At 40.8% G+C, this 22,736-nt stretch overlaps 1 protein-coding gene across 1 annotated transcript in view; it reads right to left on the reverse strand.

Annotated features, from left to right (window-relative positions):
• Positions 1–22,736, reverse strand: part of LOC147692987 (cyclic nucleotide-binding domain-containing protein 2-like) — a 182,084-nt gene that overhangs the window by 44,660 nt on the left and 114,688 nt on the right. The window contains exon 9 of the mRNA XM_086939568.1: positions 7,400–7,477. Within this exon, the coding sequence (XP_086795694.1) occupies positions 7,400–7,477 (78 nt within the window). The remainder of the gene's footprint in view (positions 1–7,399; positions 7,478–22,736) is intronic.

Below are 22,736 nucleotides of genomic sequence, written 5' to 3' on the forward strand. Positions count from 1 at the left end.
GCTCACCCAGTTTCCTACTCAACATCAGAACTTTTTCACCACGGCCAGGGGGACCCCATACAATGCCGGCTCACCTTAGATTGTCCCAAATCGACTGGACGACCTGACCCCATCAGATGTTGAGGAAGACCATGAGGTGAACAGGTTCCCCAAAACCGACCATGTGGTAGCGATCATGGCAGACCTCTGAGCTGGCTTTTGCCCCATTGATGCCTGCTTTGATATCCTCGCATCTCGGCTTGACCGTATGGGGGAGCGTCTAGAACGACATGGCACTCACCTTGAAGCCATTGAGGACTGTGTCTCGGGCCTGGAGGACAGTGCCACATCACTAACCCGTAGACTGGAGAAAACGGAACGCCTCCTGAAGATAGTTAAAAATGAGGACTTAGAAGCCCGCTGACGCCGAAATAACATATGCATAATTAGCCTTGGGGAATCCACCAATGTGGGGCGCCCTGAACACTTTGTAGAAACTCTACTTACTGAATTATTTGGCACCCATCATTTTACTCCTCCTTTTGTTGTAGAGAGAGCCCAAAGATTTCTAGGCCCTCTCCCACCTCCAGCTACTTCACCTCGCCCCATTGTGGCTTGCCTCTTGAATTACAGAGAGAATAACACTGTACTCTGCCTAGCTTGCGAAAAGAACCCCTTGCAGTACCAAGGACCCCGATTTCCATTTTACCTGACTTCATAATTGCCGTTCAGGAGGCAAGGTTGAAATTCAACAATGCGAGAGCACTGCTCCAAAAACCTGACTTAGATATGGCATGTTGTATCCAGCCAGGTTCCGGTTGGTAGTGGATTGTAATCCCCAATTCTTTGACACCCCCACTAACGTCATTACCTTTTGTAAACAGCAGAGCTCAAGCAGACCCTCTTCGGCTCACACCACCCCAGTGAACTCCTCACCAGACCTTAATGTTTCTGTTAGCGTCAAACTTTTTCACCCTGGCTGAGCTGCTCCAACACTGTCTGTATTATCCATGCCGTTTTATAGAATTTTTCAACTGCAATATAATATTGTAATTAATCCACTGTACTTCTATTTTCAGCTTGGCTTCCACTAATCCATCATTAGCTTTCACTCGCCATAATGGGCATCGATTTCCGATGTGTTGCTGGCCCCCCAAGAATGATTCTGCATTTAAAACTGTTGAGGTTTTTGTTTGATGTTTGGGTTTTTTAGGGATTCGCTAGGTTTCCTGTACCTTGTATGGCTGAGGGGTGAGTACTTTGGGTTTTCATTAAGATTGTCATTTCTTCAAGGTTTTTCTTCTTCTTTTTTTTTCTTTACAACAGATTGGATGAGAACACGTGCATTTTCATATACGACCGGACATGCTTGCAATATCCATCTTCCTCTACTAATGGGGAGAACTAGACAATCCGTAGAGCTCACACTTGTTACCAGGAATGTCCGTGGCCTGAACAATCCACGAAAGGGTAAACTGGTGTTGGCATATCTCAACCGACATGGCACATACTCCTACATAAAACTCTTCCCTTTATTCACCATAATAAAATTGCAGATGACCAGGTGCACTACCTTTTGGTAGTTAGAACAATGCTGGGGTGGAGAATTCTATTCTTTAATCTTTATGCCCCAAATGTCACCGACCCTCTTTTTTCCCGGAACTATCTACCCTTTTAGACACAGATGGCCTATTATTAAGAGATGATTTTAACCTAATTCTTGACCCCGCTTTATACTCCGCCAGCAAATGTTCAGGAGGTAAACCACGTTCATTATGTGTCCTTCATGATATCATACATACATACACCCTCAAGGATATTTGGCACCTCCAAAATCCCACTATCTCAGGGCTCACCTTCCATTCTGCCCCTCATGCAGTATGGACATGACTGGACAATTGGTTCAATACAGTGGATGGCATCCCCTGACTTCAGGACATACAAATATTACCAACACTCTTTCTGACAATGCCCTAATCAATTTGCTTCTTACCCTTCCATATGGTGGAGGCTGGGAGCGTTGTTGGTTCTTCCCCGCTACTAGCTTGTTGGGTGAGGTTTTCCGTTCTGAAATCCATGACAGTATCCCTATGGGATGCCTTTAAGGCATATATTCATGATATCTGCATCTCAAAGCATACAAGAGTACTACGAGATCTACCCAACGTCTGGCATGGGTGGAGGCTGAACTCACGGACATCGACAGGGGGAATGCCCCTTTCCCTTCTCCATCCTCTTTCCATAGATGCTCGTCTGTTCTAGAGTAATTTGGCATCTTGCGCAGACAGAAGTTAATTTTTTGGCAAATACTCCGCAGTGTGCAGATAAAGTGAGGGTGAGTGACCTGGTCGAACCTTGACACGCCTTATGCTTCCTCCAAGCAGTCCCAGGTACATTGCTGAGCTCCACTTGGACAATGACTCTCAAGTTACTACCATTGAAGTTATAGTTTGCTAGTATCATATTACAAATCTTTGTATACTACTCGATTGACCCCTGATACCGCATTGTGCCAAGATTATTTTGAAGAGATCACTATAGTCTGGCTCACCACCAGCCAGTCCCAGTTTTTAAGTGAACTCATCACTGCTGAAGAAATTGCCCAGGTGATCGACCTCATTAGATAGAACTAACTGCTCCGGCCTCAACGGCCTTATTGGTGCTTTTTATAAAGCATATAAAACATTTATGATGCGGCTCTGGACGGGGGGGCCTTTCCTCCCACCTTGTGAGAGGTAGCAATCTCCTTGCTACTTAAAACTGGCAAGGACCCTAAATATCTGTGCATCTTACACACCCCTCTCCATGCTTAACTTTGACATCAAAATTCTTGCCAAAGCAATGGCTAAAGGTTTATCATTGCTACTTGAACAAATCATCTCCCCCATACTGGGTTCATTCCGCATAGATCCACCTCATTTAACCTATGCACCATTTTCTCTGTCTTGAGTAGGTTTTCCCAGGAAACACCTGCAGTGGTCGCACTTGTAGATGCGGAGAAAGCTTTTGATTCTCTGGGGTAGTCGTTCCTCCATGCAATATTACAAAAACATGGTATTCCCACCAGAGTCACTGTCCTCATTTCCTTACTATACTCGGACCCCTCTGCCTACATCCGAATCAATGGCTCCCTGTCTGAGTCCTTTGCAATCTCAAGGCACCAGACAGGGTTGCCCTTATTATTTATAATAGCTATGGATCCCCTAATTATCCATCCCCAAGAACACCACATGCATCGGGCCACCATTTTAAATCTGGACCACTTCTCATGTCTATGTGTGCCGATGACGTACTACTATTTGTCCAGCATCCATAGGACAATCTGGCCCCTCTCGTAATGGAAATTATTCGTTTGTTGGTCTTTCTGGTTTATGTACCAAATAGGCAAAATCTGAACTAGTCCCTCTTACCGCCACTACCAGCCCTCTCACCTGCGAATATTCTCTCAAATGGTCTGCTGACACCACTAAGTAGGCATCATTTTACAAAGAGACAAAGAACATTCCCTTGAATTACAGTCTTGCCATGGATAGACTCACAGTCCAAGTTGAACGCTGGATAAGGCTCCCGCTCTTGATGGCGGGCCGTATAGCCATTATAGAAATGGCGGTAGTTCTCAGTTTTCTATACCTTTTTCTAAATATACCCATCCCTTTAACAAACTCCTTTTTTTCCTCACTTTTTGTCTCTCTTAAAATTCGCCTGCGCTGGTGGCAGACCCCGGATCACCTGGGACACCCTTACTCTTCTGTAGGAACATGGTGGCATCGCTGTCCCTGATTTGTTTTCTATTTTCTGGTTGCCCAGGCTCCATTTGCATACTATTGGTTTCACTCAGACGTCTGTCTGGCTTATTCAAAACCAGAGTGTGATCTGGCATGTCCCACTCCCTTAGATGCCCAACTACCGCAGGGCCTCAAGCTGGATACTGCAGATATACAAACTCTGTCTACCACTTGATGGGCCTGGCAGAAACTCAGCTGGGTATTGGCTTATGACTTTTTATACTCCCCTGCGCTTCCTCTCTCACCGAACCCCTGGCTGCCTCTCACGATCGAAAAAGTGTACAATGTACCTTGCCTAGACATAATCTTCACACGCTTGATGATTTATTCCCAGACGGAAATGCGATATCTCATACTATTGATACCGATCATGGTGACGCCACATATATGGACAGGTTTATTTCCACAGGACGTTGCGTTACAACATTCCCTCCTACCCTCTCGCACCTCATGACTTTTCTCCTCTCACACTCTTAATAACGACGCAGATGGATCACATCTGATTCCAAGCTTTACCTTGCCTATATAGCTCTGAAACCTGCATATGACAGCAGGGTGCAGCAGTATTGGGAGGAAGATCTAGGTCACCCCATCACTGACAGAGACTGGGCCAAGCTTGACCATTCCAGGTCCTCCCTCTGCCCTAAGTGCCATTAGCCCGCAGCAGACTTCCCACATATAACTTGGACCTGCCTCGGCATTGCTACATTCTGGTCTGCTGTGTCAGGTACTCTCTCTCTCAGATGGTCTCGCTGGTCCTAGACCCGCCCAATTCCAAGAACTTCTAGGCAACGTCTCGTTCATTCCAAAGCACCTCAGTAGATTCACTGCCATTGCTTTATTACTAACGCAATATGCCCAACTACTAAAGCCTGGCTCCAGAGTATGATATATTACGACCTAACAAGTGAAGTTTACTCCTTATTACAATCCCCCTCTGCCCGACCTAAAGAAATATGGCAGCCTCTCCAATCCTACCTGTTATCTTTGGATCCAGGCCCCCTGGATTCAGCACCTCAATCACCTGCTTGTACATGCTCATTATGTCACAAAAGGCCAAGACACCAACACATAGACCTGAGTCCACCTCGCCTTATGCTCTCCCTGTTATTGTTTATCCTTTTGTTTTTCAATGCATTGTCAATTGCTATTCCTACGTACTTGTGGCATAATTCCACCGTATAACTGAGTCAAGTCACGATCATGTTTAGTTATAATGCTGGATGTTTTGTCTTATTTTTTTTCTTTTCTCTTATTTGTATTCTATTTGTGAAAAATCACTAAATAAAGATTTAAAACAAAAAAAAAACTTTTCAAACAAGTCTATCTTTTAAAAACCTTTTGAACTCTTCACTTTGTGGAAAAGAAAAACTGTTGTAGTTATTAGATAACTTTCTAGAGTCAGCCTCCACAGCAATTTATAATACTAAACTTGTAGTATGATATCCTGTTGTAAGAAATGATTACAAGGACTATCTCACTAGAAATATTTTGGAGTAAATATGAGATCATTTATATTAGTGTATTTCAATTTCTCGGTTTCTTGTATAATGAACATTTGATATACACATGTTTGATAGAGGATATCCTTTGTGGAAGAGAGCTCACTCTATTTATAACGAATGATTTTTTGTATAACCAAGAAAAATTCATTCTTTCAGAAAGGAGAGCAATGACTAAGCCATAATTGTTTCTACTTATAACTTAAAGGATTTAAAATAACTCGCTCTAAGGAACAATATCATTTTTGTTTGCCACTTGTATGTTACTGCACAACAAGGGATATAACAGGAACTATATATGATAACTGTGACACGTTTTTAAATCAGATGACATTTCTGTAAATGATATTCTGCTAAACAACCAATGGGCAACAGCTCTAGCGCAGCATTTGATTTGGGAGTCAGCAGCAAACTATTGCTTGCAGAGAGGCAAGATATGTCTTTAATACACAGATTCATTGAAATGTGCTAAAAATGTGATTCCACACAAATTACTCTACATATTGTAATAGACAGATATACATTCAAAAGGGGGTGCAGTATAAATGGGATAAAGAACCACCTTACCATACATTATTGGGACATTGCAAATCACTGGGGAGGTTGTTGACCGTTAAGGTGAAGTGACTTGCAATACCCTTCAAATATGAGGCAGGGGGGAACTTTTGAGAATCCCGATCGAGCTTCAGCCTGGGCTGACATGGGCTCCTCCAGTCGAGTTGGCGGAATGATGGACACTTGCTCGGTGATGTATTGGACTTACTTACTTCATGTATATAATCGCTAAGTTTCTTTGCTGCATGTATATATGCTACATGTTACTCTGGTTTTTTTCCTAAGTAACTTGATATTTGTGAGCCTGCATTAACCAATATATTTTGCTTCCCTTTTCAAAGTATTGGATTCATAAATATAAGTGTGTCACTTTAAATGCACCTGAATTTGTTTTCTTGCCTCGTCTTAAGAGAGTGCTGGGTCTTATTTTGTTGCCTCGTCTTTTGGGAGTGCTGTTTTACATGTGTTATTTAAAGGTGAAGCAGTGCATTTGCCTTCTCTCGGGAGGGCTGGGGTTAGGTGTGTCCTATTGTGTCAAATTAGAAGCACAACATAACATATTACAGCTACGTCATATCATTATTACAGGTGACTAGAGTCACAAGTCGCCTATGATAAGGAATTCAGAGAGGTGTTTATAAAGGGTTTGCAGACCTCCATGTATTATATCTTGTGTCACATGGCCAGTTTTTAGAGCTTACACAGACACAGAGGAGACAACTGATAGTAACTTTGGGGCATATTATCAAGCCTGTGCGCTAAAATTATCGCCGCTTTATCGGCCGAAAACGGCCGATAAAGCGGCGATTATGGGCTTGATAATATGCTCTGTGGAATTCCAATCGAAGCCCATGTTAGATGTCTTCACATCTAACATGTGCTTCGATTGGAATTCCATAGAGCATATTATCAAGCCCATTATCGCCGCTTTATCGGCCGTTTTCGGCCGATAAAGCGGCGATAATTTTAGCGCACAGGCTTGATAATATGCCCCTTTGTTTTCCAGACAGAAGAAGGTAAGTAGCCAACAACGCCATCCATATACATTGTAGAATATTTATTGGTCAAGGCTGCCCAAGGCAATAACATTAATAGTCCACGTTTCGGTTACAAAGGCACTCAAGAACATGGACTATAGATTCTGTAAAGGGGCTCTTTAGGTACGGGTGGGCTCGTAGGAGCAGGTAGAACACATCTCCTAATCAATCCCTTATGTAAGCAATCTGTGGAATATTATGTTAGGTCGAATTGAACCATGTTTAAATCTTAAAATGTACTTGTGAAGGCATTGCATGCAATAGACAAACCTTGTATTATCAACATTTTCTTTTGCAGAGAAATTTGAGATAATTTCACCCATTTCTCTTGGTTTATTTCATTCTCAACATTCGCAGTTGCAGGGAGATTTGGGGTATTTCACTCATTTTTTGGGAGGCGTCTGGTGAATTGTTGGTAAATCGTCGAGCCCAAACATTTTGAAGAAGCTCAGACTTTCTGGATCTGTGATCTTTTAAGACCCTGGACCCTTGGCACTATTGACAGAGAGTGTTAATCCTTCTCCAGATCTACACCACCTACCTGAAGTGGCAGATGAGGCACTTCCCAGGATTGTCTTCCAGGAGGTGCACTGGCCATCCCCTGAAGAACCGCAGGGTCCTAGACGAATCAGAAGACAAAGTGGAAATCATGGGAAATCATGGTGCACAGGTCCAAGAGATAAACATCTACTACACTGCTCGCCCTCCTATCCCCCGACCACATGGAAAAAGTTGAGCAGCAGACTCCTTACTCGTGCACACTCTGGGGTACCATGGGCCTTTATTCTCAAAAACATTTAGTAAAACTCTCCCTTAAGGTTTACTTCCACACATGGATGCACATTACGAATTTCAGGCCTTTAAAGTCACAGGTGTCCAGCAATGCTGCTCGAAAAGTTTCTTGAATTTCCAACTATGTCTGTGCTGCAAGATATTTGTATCTTTGTATTGTGCATTTAGTGTACAATTCTATATGCAAAATTGACTTCCCATTGGTTCAATTACAGTGTTCTTTCCTTCCCCTATGAGACAACCCACACTCCACACCCACAGTCCACTTTGGGATGATCCCTTCCCACATTCCAACCCTGGAAAAGGATTTACTCCAGCCATCGATAGTAGTAGATCTCTGGCTGTTTCCAGGGTAAGAATAAGTCATGGGGACGTTGGTGAATATATATTGACTTTCAAGTTTGTGGGTGTTCCAAAACCTTCCAGGGCGTCCCGCCAGCAGATTTATCATGCATAATATTACTGAAGCCACAAACAAAGAATAGTCCTGCTTGCAAGCGGAGACCCCCAGGACACTTTTCAGTATATATGTACATAATAATCTTCTGACGCTTGATGTAGACACCTCATTATTGAACATTATGCTGACACCTCCAAAAGTCCTTGACAGACCAACTTTAACTGCAGTGTTGTAAAAAGCATGGAAGCCACATTGTAGCATGTATGAATGAAATGTGTTACATAGTGAAAGATCTGCGGTTACCTTGATTGGGGAAAATGATGGTAAAGCTACCTGTCTGGAAGTGCATCAACGTCACTCAGCATACACTACAGGCCCGATTCACAGAACTAATCTGAGACAAAATCTTAAACTTACTACTTTTGGTACTCACAGAATGCATTTACTACTTTTGGTTAAACTTACTACTTTTGGGTAAACGTACTACTTTTGGTTAAACTTACTACTTTTCGTATTCACAGACGGCATTTAATTGTAGTAAACTAACTTTACTACTACTAAATGCCTTCTGTGAATACCAAAAGTAGTACGTTTAATCAAAAGCAGTAAGTTTAGCCAAAAGTAGTAACTGCATTCTGTGAATACCAAAGGTTGTAAGTTCCTTCTGTGAATACCAAAAGTAGTAAGTTTTGGATTTTGTCTCAGATTAGTTCTATGAATAGGGCCCTACAACTTTAAGAGAGCCAGTAGCTTCAATTGCCCAGTTACTAGCAGTTTGCCTCATACCCTCAGTTTGTTTTGAATGGGAGAATATGATGTGTCATATTTTATGTTTTCCGTTTATTACTTCAGTGAGAATATCTACACTGCAGAACCAGGATTACAAGTGACATTCAGCCTTATTCATGTACGGGCCGTTTTGCGTGGCCCTAATAGCGAATCATAGCGACTCGCTATTGAGGACACGCAAAACGGCATTCATGTAGGAATTGCTAAATCAATAGCGATTCCTACATGTTCTCTATTTGCGAGTAGCAATTTGCTACTCGCAAAAAAAGGAATTTCTCCCCATTCATTCCTATGGGCCAAAAGGCCCATAGGAATGAATGGGGAGTATCCCTTATTTGCGAGTAGCAATTTGCTACTCGCAAATCAGATAGCGATTTTAAGGGTGCCAGGGGTGTCCAAAGGACACCCTGTAGCACCCCTAAAATGCACATTTGAACTGGTGTTGCGCACACACATGTCCAAAGGACATGTGTGTGTGCAACATGCAACTTAGAGAAATGCTTTTAAAAGCATTTTTCTATGTTTTTGCTATTTACCGAGAGGTCTGACCTCTCGGTAAATAGCGGCCCAATTTTGCTAAATCGCAATTTTTGCAAGTGTCATGAATAGCATTTAAGGAATCTCTAATAGAGATTCCTTAAATGCTAATCCTCGCATATTTGCTAATTTCTCATTAGCGATTTTAGCATTTGGGATTGTGAATCCCAAATGCCAAAATTGCACTCGCAAAAGGCAAGATTCTGAGAATCTTGCCCTTTGCGAGTGCAATTTTGCTTCATGAATCAGGCGGATTATCCTCTGCATTATAGGATTCTCCCTGAAAGTCATAAATGTAGAATAGAGTAGCATGCATGCACGACTGTCGAGGCAATAAAATATTCTTCACAATTAAGCCATGTTCTACAACTGCAATGAGTTTCTAGGTCTTCTAATTAAACAATGTACGTGTGGCTCACCAATGTGTCAACTCTAGAATCCTCATCACGGAAGTAAAGTCTAGAAAAAGTATTTATAGATTTCAAGATTGATAATTTACATGTTCCTCAGAGGGAGACATTTCTAACCCAAGCGACTGATGCCCCTTTTTCTCTCATGGAAAGTGCTTAGATTCTACCCCGTAATGATTTGTTTGGAAACTGGTAGCAGTATGTAATGCGGGACAAAATCTATCTGCAATAGTTTGTTTGGAATAGGCTAAACCAGTTCATAATGGGCTATAGTTTACAAAGAAGTGATTCGCTTTCCTTAAGGTTTTAGTCTTTTATATATAAAACTTTAGGACTCTCGGTAGATCCAAATAAAATAAAGATCTGTCTGCTGGGGATGATGGATTGGAGAAAAAAACTGGCAGAGAAATAGTTTGATTAAGATTGAACTCTGATATAGCTTTGCACAGAAAATGAAGGTGTGTTCTTAAAACTACCATGTTGTGGTGAAAAACGAAGTAAGGCTCAGTCGCTAATTCAGTCTGTAAGTCACTTACTTTCCTTGCCAATGTAATTGCAACTAAGAAAGCAACTTTACACAAAAGATGCTGCAATATAGCCTTATAAATTGGCTCAGAAGTAGGGACCATATTTAACTTCCATGGTGGACCAAGCCTTTTAATTGGAGGGTAAATCTTGTTTAGTCCTTCCAAGAAGTCTTTGATCACTGGGATTGTGACGAATAGCCTTTAAATGAGACTTTACAATATGCTATTGTGGTAGCTTGGTGAAATTTGAACCTTGAATTGTGCCAAATGTAGCAAGTAAGGAAGGAAAATATTTTCATGATATGAGAGTGGATAAGGATTGTTGTTAAGGCACCTCATCACAAATTGTAGATGGTCTCTTTACTTCCATGAACATTTTCATACAGTCTGGTGGTAGATATAGATGTCCATACTGTATAACCTCAGGAGCCATGCTGCAAAAACTTTGGGGTGGACGATTTCTCCTCCCACCCTAGACAGTAGCTTGTGGTTGTGGGGTATCTTCTTGTAGGTTTGATTGATAGGTGAAGTAGCCCTGGAAACCACCATTGTCTCGGCCACACTGGATCTGGTAGGATCATGGGTGAATGGAACCATGTGAATTTGATGATTAGTGAAGGTATCAGTGCTATAGGGAAAAGCAGAAAGAAACAACAGTGGTCCACACATTCTGGATCTGTAGTTTGGGCATTTTGCGTTTTGTTCATTGGCAAATAAGTTTATTTGAGGATAGTCCCATTCTTGAAAAATTGAATTCAGTACATTGTCGTCGAGCTCTAATTCATGATTTCGTAGAAGCATCTGCTGAGTAGACCTGCTTGTTAATTTTGAAGCTCTGGCAAGTGAACACCTTGAGTGGCAAGGTCCTTGCTAGTAACTAATGCCAAAATGCTTAGGCTTCTAATCAAAAAGGTCTTGATCTTGTTCCTCTCTGCTTGTTGAACTAGTACATGGCGGTGGCGGTATTGTTTGTCTGTGCTAGAACTGTGCATGAGGATAAAGATGGGAAGAAAGACTTGAGAGATAGGTGAACTGCCTTCAGCTCAAGGACATTGATGTGGTATAGTTGTTGTTTGAGAGACCACTGACCCTTAATTGTGAGATCATTATGATGTGCTCCCCCATCAGGTGAGGGAATCATTAGTCACAATGGTCTGGGTAGGAAGATCTTGAAGAAAGGGGGGTAAGTTGAGTAAATTGTGTTTGTTGAACCATCAATGAAGGAACTATTAAGCTTGCAGTGTTAGGTTTATTTTGTCTTCCCAATCATTGTGGTGTTTTGACCCTTGTTCTTCCAAGCATTGTGGTAACGGTCTTATGAAGAGAGGAGCAATGAGAAACAGAGATATGCAAGAGGACTGAAAGCCATAGGTACGGAGGCATTTTGCATTTCCTAACAGTGCGAATTGCCATTAGGAAATGCAAAATGCCTTTTCAGTATGTACAAAAGGCATTTGTGGTGGTGCAAAATGCAATTTCCAACTAGTATAAATTGAATTGCATTTTGGAAATCACTAAATAGGAAATCCCAAATAACAAATGTACAAAGTATGTATTAATTGCAAAAAATCGCAAAATGGCCATTTAGGAAATGCAATTACCATCAATGTGGAACTGGTGGGAACAGTGCAAACTTGGAAAAGTGCATCTGGCTTATTCAAAATGGCAGTATGTCTCGGAGATGACGATAAAGATTTTGGCTGGTAGGCAGAGAAGGAGGCGGAAACGATGTTTAGGGTGAGGGTCAACCTTTCTGAACAGTATGAAAAGTACAAACTCAGTAATGAGATAATTTTGGAATTGCTAAGTTATACCCTCAGCTGCAGGCCCCAACATTCAGAAGCAATGCAATCCCAGCACACGTGAAGATATAGTGCTGTCTACGCCTTTTGGTTTCTGGCAGTCACCAGGGAGTCATATCAGTGGCAGGGGGAAGTGTCACAAAGTGCATTTTCTAGATTTTGTCACAGGTTTCTGGATTTCATGGTTAGCAAAGTAAACATATATATATATAAATATATATATATATATAAATAAATATATATATATATATATATATATATATATATATATATATATATATATATATATATATATATATATATATATATATGTTCAATAAAGTTCCAATTGACGAGAGCTCTCAATAATCCAACACAACGCCAGCAATGATTACGGGGTGTTTATTCCTCTAAACAACATGTTTCGGCTGTGAAGCCTTGCTCACGTTAAAAGAAAAAGTGGCAAAACATACAAATAAAGTCTTGCAAAGCCACCCGTGTACGTAGACATAAACAATGGACTGCTATCCAACCTGGTTTCTCTGTGGGAAACGGCAGACATTTTGTAATGTACCAAAGGTCTATACAAGATATTCAGGTACACATGGGTATAGTCTGTTCATTAATGAAATACATTCTGCTATACATTTCATTGGTTCAAATCATAATTCAAAATATATTGACAATACACCGAGAAACGGGTCCTTTTTTTGACACTGAACATACATTCCATATACTAACATTGCGTAGTATTGTAAAAGGTTGCAGACTCCTCTTTGTACCTTTATAATAAAAAAAAACATAGTGCTATATGCACACACAATGCTGAAAAGCTGTTGCTTTCAATACTGGGAACATGCATCAGCGGTGTCAGACAATTTACAAAGGCTTGTGTTTTTGACATCAGTTTCCACCCTTTTACACTGTTGTACTCTTGGTTTTAGATATATATGCAAAAATAATTCTATTTTTATATAATTATCATACCAGCAAGACATATACAATTTTGCTGTTCTGGTAAATTATCTCCAACTCTAAGTGCAAATGTTTTCACGTAATTTGTAAATATTATGAATTACTCCTACAACTGCTAATATAGATGAAAAAAACAACCAAATGATTTAATAATGAATTTCTATTTTCATCTATTTCTCTCCACTTTTAATACATTTTAGCACTTTTTACTGTGATGATGAAAAATTGTTATTTATGATGATTTTTAATAATGAAATTCGGCAATGGTCAGTTTTATTATTGATAATATTTATATATCAAATATTTATCATACGGTTTGCACTTTAGAAAATATTTGCACTCGTTTTTTGCACAGTTTGCACAACAATCATAAATGTTGTTAGGTTATGAATACAATTTTGCACTTTTATTGTGATAACATCCACTATTTAGTAGTGTCTGAACAGTAAACTATTGATGATTTTCACGAATAAGTTTGCTGTTTGTTTAATGGGTTTTGGGATGTATCCCTTCTATTTTTATAAGCGCAAAGCCTGTATTTATACGGATATACTTCTGATCGACATTGCAATGTCTTGCATTTATGCGTGAAAAATAACTTCCCGTTTTTTTAGACTCTCTCGAAATGTTCTTCCATTATGTGTTTTTATTTAAGTATTTTATACTTTGTAGACACATGTAAAAATTGTGATATTTGGAAGTCGAAAAGAGGGTTCAGGACAGTATTTCTTCAGTGTTTTGGTCACATGACCAACAATGTAATGGATTGTGGGAGTGCACTATTAAGCATATAAAAAAACAACATGGTTGAAGTGATCCGCATGTGAACAAGGGCTCGTGAGCCTGAAACGCGTTGTTGCTGATTTTACCTAAAACCAGAAATAAAACATCTTCACCAGATCCTGTGACCCGTCTCCTGATTCGCCGGTCCGTGTGATTGGAAGTGGCTGTGGAGTTTTTTTTCACATCTATCTATCTTTCTATCTATACATAACGACGTAAGGTATTTTAGTTGTTCGGGACTGTTTGGTGCCTGCTGAGAGACCTGCCCCTGATGAAGTGTGAACATTACACGAAACGCGTTGGGCGCTTCACAATGGTGACTGGTGTTTGCCTATGTAGCTGTGTTCTGCCACCAATAAATCGCTGATAATTTACCTCTCTGCTGTGGCTGCTGTCGACCTTGTGGACAACTTTGTTGGATGTTTTCAGCTAGTCCAGCCGTGACAGGAAGCCCCACCGCGCTGCGGTCCGGTACCGAAGCCTACAACTTCGGCACATTCGGGCAGAAAGGGCGTGGTGCCAGATGTAATTTGCAGCTATTCTAGTTGCAGGACTTTTCACCGACCCACTGTGGTTTTAATAAGTTGGAAATTAAGCTGCACAACTCCCGTAGCACTACCAAGACCAGGAGGCAGTTCTTCTCCTCCGCCCACTGAGGCAAACGACGTAAGGTATTTTAGTTGTTCGGGACTGTTTGGTGCCTGCTGAGAGACCCGCCCCTGATGAAGTGTGAATATTACACGAAACGCGTTGGGCGCTTCACAATGGTGACTGGTGTTTGCCTATGTAGCTGTGTTCTGCCACCAATAAATCGCTGATAATTTACCTTTCTGCTGTGGCTGCTGTCGACCTTGTGGACAACTTTGTTGTATACATATATATATATATATACATATATATATATATATATATATATATATATATATATATATATATATATATATATATATATATATATATATATATATATATATATAGATATATATTTCAAGACACAAACAGCACCAAGGAGAGTGCTCTTTTCCACAGCGGGTGCCAGTGCAGAAGACAGGATTGTCCTCCTCAATATTTCCGCATCAAAGGTTACTTAAACAAGGAAAACACCGCACTCCAGCAAGGTATGCTTTTTCAAAGATTTATTTAGTGCAAGTAAACACCATAGACCACCAACAACGCGTTTCAACTGAATCTCAGTCTTGCTCACGGTATGTGAGTCCTTTATCACTTTCCTATTTAAAGGCTCCCCTACATGCCAATTAGGAGGCATTATGGGATACGTAGTTCCACATAATTGTTACCATTTTTCAAATAAAATGATTATTTACATATGTTTTAGCTGTTCTGATTTCAATTCAAAATTAATGTTCACCTGATTCCATCTTAATTAGCATTGTTTTAACTCCAAATTATACAATGTTTCAAACTTTATCAAAAAATGTGTAAACAAATTCTTTTTAGTGGCGATCTATAATAAATTTCATGGGCAATTGTATTATCACAGTCTTTAGTGTCAATTGCTTTATCATCTCCTCACTACTTTATCATCACTCTACGAGTTTATACAGAGCTCAGTGCTCACTTGATCATTCATTGTTCTTGTAGTTGTTATTAGAGTGTCCATTATTTACAATATTGACATATATACAGTTCCTCTTTTTCTTGCTAAGTGCATTTTGGTTGTTTCTTTCACATTATTTGGTATTCGTCAAGAAATTGATGTACGACTCAGTCCTCTCTATCTTTTCATCTTGGAATCATCATTATTTACAGTATGTACATGTTGAAGTCCCCCTTCTGGTAATCTACAAATGACTGTGTAGTTCCTCGTCCCCATTAATCCCAAATGGGGTCTTTGTCTTGAACCTTATAATCATACGTGATTCCAGTCTACGTAATTTTAGAGTTCTGTTACCTCCTCTCTCATTCTTAGGTACAGTTACCAAGCCAAAGTACTTGATTTCCCTCCTGTTTTTTCTTTTTCATGGGTTTTCAGATGTTTCACGATTGCATAGTTTTTGTCTTCATTTTGAATGGCGCTTAAGTGCTCCAGTATTCTCCTTTTTAATGGGCAAATGGTACTGCCAATGTACCAAAGCCCGCAGTTGCACACAATTATGTACACCACATATGTTGATTCACACGTTATTCTTTCTATAATCTTGAATGTTCTTCCCATGTGACCTTTAACTTCTTTCATATGTATCCAACTCTTGCATGCTTTGCATTTGTTGCAATATACGAATCCAGTTTGTTGGTTTGCTAACCAATTCGATTTTTCTGATTTCGATGACGTCAAATGGCTGTTCACCAATTTGTCTTTTAGGGAGGGTGCTTTTCGATAGGAGATACTAGGTTGTTCACCTATTTTTTGTCCTATATCCGGATCTTTCCTTAGGATGTTCCAATGCTTTAAATAATGTTGCAAAGTGAACCAACTGCTCCCCACTCACTCCACCCACTTCCCGGTCTGCCATCCTGACATCAAGTGTCCATCCTAATATATGTAGACTATTGTCTCTATGTGTCCCTTGTTAATGTTGCAAAGTGAACCAACTCCTCCCCCTCCCTCCACCCACTTCCCGGTCTGCCATCCTGACACCAACTGTCCATCCTAATATATGTAGACTATTTTCTCTATGCGTCCCTTGTAGTTGTTGCCCAGCAACCAAATCGATAGGGTCTGTTCGGCCTTTCGATTAAAAAAACGCGAGTATTGGACACGCGCGTATTCGAATCCAACGTTGTGTATATATAAACATGCGCTAATGTTTCAAAGTGAACCAACTCCTCCCCGCTCCCTCCACCCACGTCCCGGTCTGCCATCCTGACACCAAGTGTCCATTCTAATATATGTAGACTATTGTCTCTATGCGTCTCTTGTTAATGTTGCGAATTGAACCAACTCCTCCGCCCTCCCTCCACCCACTTCCCGGTCTGCCATCCTGACACCAACTGTCCATCCTAATATATGTAGACTATTGTCTTTATGCGTCCCTTGTAGTTGTTGCGCAGCAACAAAATCGATAGGGTCTGTTCGGCCTTTCGATTAAAAGCATGCGGGTATTGGACACACGCGTATTCATATCCAACGTTGTGTATATATAAACACGAGCTTAATCAAATCCAACATTGTGTCAATATTTCAAAGCAATCAGTGAAGAACTTTCGGAGATTTAGATGTTGAACAAACGAACATTTACACTTTTTATGTGTCTGTTCGGGCTTTCGATTAAAAACACGCACGTATTCGACACGCGCGTATTCGAATCCAACGTTGTCTATATAAAAACACTCGCGTATTCGAATCCAATGTTGTGTCCAAATTTCAAAGCAATCGGTGAAGAAGTTTCGGAGATTTTCCATCCTACTATATGTAGACTATTGTCTCTATGCGTCCCTTGTAGTTGTTGCGCAGCAACCAAATCAATAGGGTCTGTTCGGCCTTTCGATTAAAAGCATGTGCATATTGAACACGCGCGTATTCGAATCAAACATTGTGTATATATAAACACGTGCTTAGTCGAACCCAACGTTGTGTTAAAATTTCAAAGCAATCGGTGAAGAACTTTCGGAGATTTAGATGTTGAACAAACAAACATTTACACTTTTTATGTGTCTGTTCGGGCTTTCGATTAAAAACACACGCGTATTCGACACACGTGTATTTCAATCCAACATTGTCTATATAAAAAAACTTGCATATTCGACTCCAACGTTGTGTCCAAATTTCAAAGCAATCGGTGAAGAACTTTCGGAGATTTTCGATCCTACTATCTGTAGACTATTGTCTCTATGCGTCCCTTGTAGTTGTTGCGCAGCAACCAAATCGATAGGGTCTGTTCGACCTTTCGATTAAAAGCACGCGTGTATTGGACACGCGCGTATTCGAATCCACTTTTGGAGATTTTCGATTTTGAACAAACGAACATTTACATTTTTATTTATATATATATATATATACATATATATTTATCAAATATGCCCCAATATTAGCAACAGACCAATTTAATGTTTTACACAGTAGCACTGTTTCCTAATGTAATTGGCTGTGTTGATGGCACACATATTGCGATATGCCCCCTTGTGCAAATTAATTTAGAAATAGAAATAGAAAATGCACCCATTCGCACAATGTACATATAGTGTGTGATGCCTCATGCCTCATGACTGACCTTATAAACGGATTCCCTGGCAGCGCACATGATTCCTTTATATTACGCCACAGTGAAATACATAACCGCCTGTCTCAGGGTGACTTTGGTAATGGCTTATTACTTGGTAAGAGAATAGAAAACTCAATTCATACAGTGTCCTGTGTGTGTTTGTAATGAGACATAATGCTTTCTCCTTCTCATACTGTTATAGGAGACAGTGCATATGCCTTGTGCCCTTGGACACCGATACCATACTTGAATCCAGAACAAGAAGAGAAAGGTACAACAGGGCACATAAGACAACATGATCAAACATAGAACGTACCTTTGGTATACTGAAGCCTAGGTTCAGATGTCTCTACAAGACTGGCGGAGCACTGCTTTACAGACCTGCGACATGTTGCAAATTCATAGCCACATGTGCCATTTTCACAACATAGCCATAAGCAAGGGTCTGCTCAACATCGAGATAGAGACCGAATCTGACTCAGATGAGAAATTACCATCACTACAGGTGCAGCAGGAAGGGAGACGTGCAGTAGAGGGTCATGCAGGATGCACAGAGATCACCAACTAATATTTTTGAGGTAAGAGTCATTACACATCTAAGAAATAGACACCACACATGATGGTAATGCATGGTGCTTAACTGAAAGACCACCTTTTCTTAAGATAGTGACAATAATGTATCACTCCTAAATCAACTGTATTAATTGGGGATGTAACATTGTTCCAACAAAGCAACAAAGTATTTCATTGCAACAAAAAAAACAACGTTGACTCATTACTCTAAATGTTCAGTGGATTCACTTTTTGCCAGCTTCAGGGGTTAGTTGATTTTTCTATATTCACACAAAGACGTAGGTGTCATAATAAAGCAACAGTAAAGTCAAAATCGTTTTGCACTTCACCTGCATTGTGAGCTTTTTTCAACCAATTATCTAAGTATGGGTAGATGCAAATTTTGTTTTGTGGAGGAAAGGTGCAACTATTGCCATGCATTTGGTGAAAAACCTTGGTGCTGATCTGAGGCCGAATGGGAATATTTAATATTAGCAGTGAGTTTTACCAACAAGAAGGAGGAGACATTTCCTGTGCTTTCTCTCTATTGGTATGTGGAATTTAGCATCCCGGATATCCACAGAGCATAGTCAGTCTCTTTTCATGAGCTGTGGATGTAGTACCAATCACAAATTTCTCCTTTCCAATGTATTTGTTGGCTTGACTCAGGTCTACAATGGGTCTGAATCCTTTTTTTGGGAACCCACATATATTTTGAATACATATATTTCCCTCTCTGTGAGAAAGGGACTGATTCTATTTTCTTGTTTTCGGAGAAGGGATGTTATTTTTACCCGAAGAGGGATTAAATTATGTTGTGGCACTTGTTTCAGTGGTATGTGGGCGTTGGAGACTTGATTGGATGTTGTAGCATCTCTGGGTGAATTGTAAGACCAATTTGTCAATTGTCATTTGTTTCCACTCTTTCAGGTGTGTTGATACATTCCCTCCCAGGTGTGTTGATACATTCCCTCCCATCGGAATTGTGAACAAAGAAGATGGAGTGTTCTATTAATTGTTTGTTATTGTTGTTGGAGTGTGATTTCCCTGGAGTGGAATCCCTATAAAACTGTGGCAGCTCCTATCGTCTGCCATATGTTCGTCTTCAAGAACATTGGGAATGGTATTGTTGTGTTTGTTGTCCACGAGATTGGAGGTAGTGGAACCACTGGGGGACAGAACCCACTGCCTCTGATGTGGTCTGGTGTCTCTGCATCTCAGCTGAGAGCAATAATATTGCTTTTTTTCCTCCAGTGCAGGGTTCTCCAAAGTCGGTCCTGGAGGGCCCGATCCATGCCAGATGCTTAGCATATCCCCATTTAGATAAATATAGTTGTCTTAAAAATATGGCAGGACCAGCAATGGAGAAGCCTGCTCTAGTTTCACAGCTTCAAAGGTGTCAGATTCCCTCTTCATTCTTTCCATCTTTTTGTCAGCATGTGAACCGAAGAGAACAGGTCCTGCAGGTTCATTACTCTCAACTGTGCACCTGGCTTCAGAGATGTCAGACAAAGCCATGATGCTTGTAATGCTATTCCACGACAGAACATTGTAGCTGGTAAGTCGGCGGTCTCCATGGCTGTGCTTATGACTTAAATGGAAACAATCTGTCCCTCTTTTAAAATGTCAAGAAAGTCTTGTCTTCTGTCTCCCGGTAGGTCGTCTGCGAAAGTGAGCAGGGATTCTCACAGTGCTCTGTCATAGTGCAAGGAAGGGGAGAGTCACTAGCTGATATGAAGTCTATGCCCTTCAAATTACAGACTTTTATACCCACTGCATATATCATTTAGCATTTTCTTTCAGGTGGCTCTGATGCCTCTGGTGCCGAAGGATGCTTCTTTGGAACTCTATTAACTACAACTGAGTCCAACTTTGGTTCCTGTCATACACATACAGGATCTAGTTGTCTTGTATTTTTTGGGGAGACGCGTGGTGGTTGAGTTTAAGATGGCTGGTATTAAAAGTTGTTCTTCTGCGAACTCTGTGAAGCCAGGAACCAGTGTTACAATTGTTTTGGTACAGCTCGTGGTTGTAATGTCTCTATTATTACCAATACAGAACAGTGAGGGACCTCTACCTGTATATTGAGCTTCACTGCATCTCTAACAAGTACATCCTGGAATGTTAGGATGATATCCCCTGGAGACGATCTTCATGAGAAGTTTTAAGGTGTTTTTGGTGTATTTGAAGTGTTCGAAGAATCAACTCTTAATGTGCTTGTAGAAGTGGCGTATGTTCTCCTCCATTTATGTCTGTCCAAATTACGTGGTGGATGAGGTGTTATTAGTTCTGACAGTGCTGGTACTCTTTGAGCTTCCTGTGAAATAGGTGGATGTGGGGTTACTGATGCCGGAGACGTGAAGACAGGGTGTGGTTCTGGGGTGTCTGGAAGAGGTAGTAGAGTTAGTGGCTGTAAATACACCTGTAATGGGTCCTCTGCAGGTATGACATACATTGGTCTTGATGGTAATACAAGAACATCTGAATGACTGCAGCAGAGCGTGTTGAAAAGAGTGTATGTACTAAACCTAAAGAGTGCCTCGACAACAATTGCTTCGATGATCTAATCAACGACGGCACAGTGGAGTTTTTTGGAGTAGAGTGTCAACACTGTGGAGTCATCATTGTCGAAGTTCCGTGTGATGGAGTTGTGACTTGTCATATCTCCATTGTAGTTATCATTGTCGTCGCCGGTACTGGTGTCGACATCGATGGGATTGGTACCACTGAATCATAGAATCTCTAGAACGTCGACTGGTGCTCTAGAGGTCTACAGGAGATCTGGAGCAATGGTGGTGAGGCTTCCACAGCTTCCTCCCCTTGGATCTACCCCTGTGGGTGCTCTTTTCACAGGAACAGCCTGGTGCAGTTGATGGGATCCTATCTTATCTCCTCTGTTTTTTCCTTCCGCCACTCTGAGGCCTTCCAGCTTGCTTCTTAGGTAATTTCTTCCCTATCCTTCAGAGCTCTTTTGTAATTTTCTGACAATGAGGACAGTCTTCAACAGAGTGAGATGCTGGAAGACAGATTACACAAAGGTCATGGGGATTAGAAGAAGCCTTCTTTCATCACATTGGGGCACTTCCCAAAATGTGAAGTCATATTGAAGAGGAGAACATTCCCTGGAGATGACCAGATGCAGGGAATATCTAGTACTCTTCAAAAAACATTGAATGAACGATGAAAAAATAATTTTGGGAAGACAAAGCCTTAGAAATAATGAAGTTGGAAACATCTGAAGTTTCCTGAGACACAGTCAGCTCATGTCAGTACTGAGTGTGAGGCAAACTGCCAGTACAGTGCATGCTGAGTAATGGAAAAGCGTATTTTTCCCTATATAGCACATTTCTACACTAAATGCTGAAATGTGGCTTTTATTCTATTTACGACACTGTTGTTTTCTACAGAAAAATGCAGGTAAAGCTGACCTGTCAAGGGCTTTGTGAGGTGTCAACATAATGTTCAACAATAAGATGGTTTTTGTGCAAATATATGGAAACGTGTCCTGACTCCCTGCACCCAGGCAGGACTATTTTACGTTTAGGACTATCAGTGAGAATCCTACGATGCAGTATGTTGGGATCCATTGTGACATCACTCACCGGGTGGATCCTTGAGGTGGGCACAGGACAGTGGAATTAGGTAGGAATCTCATCATGCATGAGAGTTTCAGATTTGGCTTTTCTGTCCTTGTCTCTTTGTGATTGCATTTGCAGGTTTTATGTACCAATAGTAGCACTTTCAATGAGCTGTTTTGTCATTTATGAGGCCACTGAGTAGCACTAACACAGTCCTCCATTGCACTGCTAAGATAAACACGACTTCCCAGCATGATGCACCTACGCTTAGCAAGCCATCAAAGCACAGTGGGGGTCGCATATCCCTGCATGCGAATATTAATAAACCAGGTGCACAGAGTGGTCACACTATGCAGTGGGTTACTCCAAAGAGGAGGTCTGAAAAGGACATCTGGATCAGAGCACCCTGGTTGCTACATGAAAGACTGAAGCAATGCTCCCTAAAAACATAGCTCCCAAGATCTGAAATTATCTACAATGAGTACCAAATAGCACATTATATGACATCAAAGGTAGTGATAATGGAAGTCCTGTGAACCCTTGACAAAGCAGAAAGGACTCACGTGACACTTTTTGCATAAATATCTTTCG

Source organism: Lissotriton vulgaris, chromosome 9, assembly GCF_964263255.1.
Source record: "Lissotriton vulgaris chromosome 9, aLisVul1.2, whole genome shotgun sequence".
NCBI classification, from domain to species: Eukaryota; Metazoa; Chordata; class Amphibia; order Caudata; family Salamandridae; genus Lissotriton; species Lissotriton vulgaris.